The sequence below is a fragment of the Petaurus breviceps genome, unplaced genomic scaffold, assembly GCF_028583685.1.
Source record: "Petaurus breviceps papuanus isolate PSGF00001 unplaced genomic scaffold, PetGlider_PUasm1.0 164, whole genome shotgun sequence".
NCBI lineage: Eukaryota > Metazoa > Chordata > Mammalia > Diprotodontia > Petauridae > Petaurus > Petaurus breviceps.
The window spans coordinates 12859983-12862860 of NW_027185735.1; the positions used below are offsets into that span (position 1 = coordinate 12859983).

Sequence of the window (2878 nt, forward strand, 5' to 3'; positions counted from 1 at the left end):
ATATAAATACTCTCTATTTCTCTATATTTAACTTACAAACCTAAGCAAGAAGAATTCTAAAGAGAATTCCATACAAAATAGTTGCAGAAACAGTAAAATCCTGGGGAGCATATCTTCCAAGATTCACCTAGGAATCACATAAATTTAACTATAAAACACCCTTCGAAGAAATAAAGACAGACCTAAATAATTAGAGAAACTTTAATTACTCATGAGTAGGTCATTCCAATGTAATAAAAATGATAATATTAGATAATTTAATTTATTCAGGCCCATGCCAATTAAATTCCCAAAAGAATATTTTAAAGGGGCAGAAAAAAATAATAAAATTCATATGGAGGAAGAAAAAGCCATGAATTTCAAGGGTAATAATGAAAAAGAGTGAGAAGGAAGTCTTATCAGTACCTGATCTTAAATGATATTATAAAACAGAAATCATTAAATTATTTTGTATTGATTAAAAAAAAGAAAGGTCGATCAGTGGAACTGATTAGGCACACAACATACAGAAGCAAACAAATGTGGCACCATAATGTTTATATGAATCCAAAGAGCCTAGTTACTGGGGGAAGGACTCATTATTGGACAAAAAACTACTGGAAAAACTGGGCAGGTTTTTCTGCCATACATCAAGATTAAACTCCAAATGTATACATTACCTAGATATAAAAGGTGAAATCATAAAATGAATTAGAGGACTAAAGAAGAAATTACCTTCAGATCTATGGATAGGGGAAAGATTTTGTGACCAAAAAGTAATAGAATTCCACAGGATAAAATGTAGAATTTTGATTATATAAAATTAAAAGTTTTTGCAGAAGCAAATTTAAAGTCAAAATCAGAATTAATATAGGTAATGGAAAGCTATTTTTAACAGGTTTTTCTGATAAACATCTCAAACACATATAAGGATTTAATGTAACATATATACTATGGGTAATTCTTTAGTAGATAAATTGTCTGAGGCACTTTTCAAGGAAAAAAAATCTAAGCTACCAACAATTATATGAAAAAATGCTCTAAATTACTAAGAGAGATGCAAACCAAAGTACCTTTGAAGTTCTACCTCACACCTACTGGATTGGACAAGATGGAAATGAAGGCAGCAATACACTAAAAGATCTCCAAGGTACATTCATCCTTATCCCCCTTATCATATCACCAATTAAGCCCAGCCAGGCCTCAGCCTAGGATCACTTCCACCACCCACCACTCTTTACTTTTGTGCCTACGTAGATAGTTTACCTTGTATACATTTGTTTGCATGCTGTCTTGCCCATTAGATTGTAAATTCCTTTAGGATAGAGACTGTCTTTTGCTTCTTTTTGTAAACCCAGCACTTAACACAGTGCCTGGCATATGGTAGGTGCTTAATAAAGGTCTATTGATTGATTGTTTGACAGTGTTAGATGGTTATATCAAAAATTGTGAAAAGCTTTTTATATAAAGTACCTCCTGGTGTGGATCCAGAGATAATGTTAAAGCGTTTCCAATATAATAAAATGATCATATTTTAACTGCTTTGACACATTTGTATTACATTAAAAATATGAGTATTTTTCTGTCTGATAAGTTTTGGTAATGGCAGGAGAGTTCTACCTAGTCTCAAAAAATAATTGGCTAGCTTATTAGCATTTAAACTCTCTTAAACTTAAGTTCCTTGAACTTAATCCTTTATTTCAATTCCAGTAGACAGACATAGTTTTCTTCCAAAAGATAATTGGAACTAATTATTACAGTTTTATTTTGAAAGAAAGAAATGGTGCAAAATATACTTAGGTACAATAAAATATTTGACTACTTCTCCTTCCACAGATTGTTCAGAACTCCATCTTGTTGATTCATTTACCATTTTCTTTGTTCAGCATCTCTCTAGGTTCATTAGGTAGAGGAATCTTCAGGTCAGAAGGTTCCATACTCCAGATGTCCTTAGCATATTCCTTAATTGTTCGGTCACTTGAGAATTTTCCTGAGGCAGCTATGTTTTTCACTACCATTCTGGTCCACTCTTTTGAATTCTGTAAACACAAAAAATATACCATTATGGTACTCTGTTCTCTTATTCACTTGGAGAACATTGAATAAATTTGGTTTATCTTAAAATATCATAGAAAATAATGACAGCACAATATTCTTATGTTACAGAAAATTATAAATAGGCAGTTAGATGGTCCAGTGGCATCAGGGCCTGGAGTCAGAAAGACTTGAATTCAAATCTAGCCTCAGATAGTTACTATCTGTGTGACCCAGAGCAAGTCATTTAATGTATGTTTACCCCAGAAATGTAAAATGGGGAAAAAAAACCTTAATACCTATCTTGCAGGGTTGTTGTGAGGACCAAATAAGATAAACTTGTAAAGCACTTAGCACAGTCCCTGGTACATAGTAGGTATTAATATAAATGCTTATTGCATTTTCTTTCCTTCTTAAATTACAGAAAATTATAACTAAGCAACTAACCACAAAACTAACAGTAGGTTTGAGAAACTAGATATCTTATGTCATTTGCTTACTGAAATGCTAGATTATATTTCACTGGAGACCAGAAATGCTAATTTTAAAAATCAATAGCTCTGAAATACCTTTACTTCAGTAGTCATTACTTCTTATAAAATTGGAGGCCCTCTAAGTTTGTATTTTTTTTATACTTTTTTGATCCCCCCCCCATTTTCCCCCTACCCATCTGCAAAATAGCAATCCCACATGATATCCCCTCCTCCAATCTGCTCTCTCCCATACCCCCTTAGACTTTTCCAGTAGGGCAGGCAGATTTCTATGCCCCAGTGCCTGTATATCTTATTTCCCAATTACATGTAAAATAGTATTAATAATGGTATATATGTATATATATATATATATATATATATATATATATATA

General features: G+C 32.3%; 1 protein-coding gene across 1 annotated transcript in view; it reads right to left on the reverse strand.

The window, feature by feature from the left end:
• Positions 1–1349: 1349 nt before the first annotated feature.
• PYGL (glycogen phosphorylase L) overlaps positions 1350–2878 on the reverse strand; it is a 70541-nt gene continuing 69012 nt past the window's right edge. Inside the window, exon 20 of the mRNA XM_069082343.1 lies at positions 1350–2018. Within this exon, the coding sequence (XP_068938444.1) occupies positions 1842–2018 (177 nt within the window). The 3' untranslated portion in view covers positions 1350–1841. The remainder of the gene's footprint in view (positions 2019–2878) is intronic.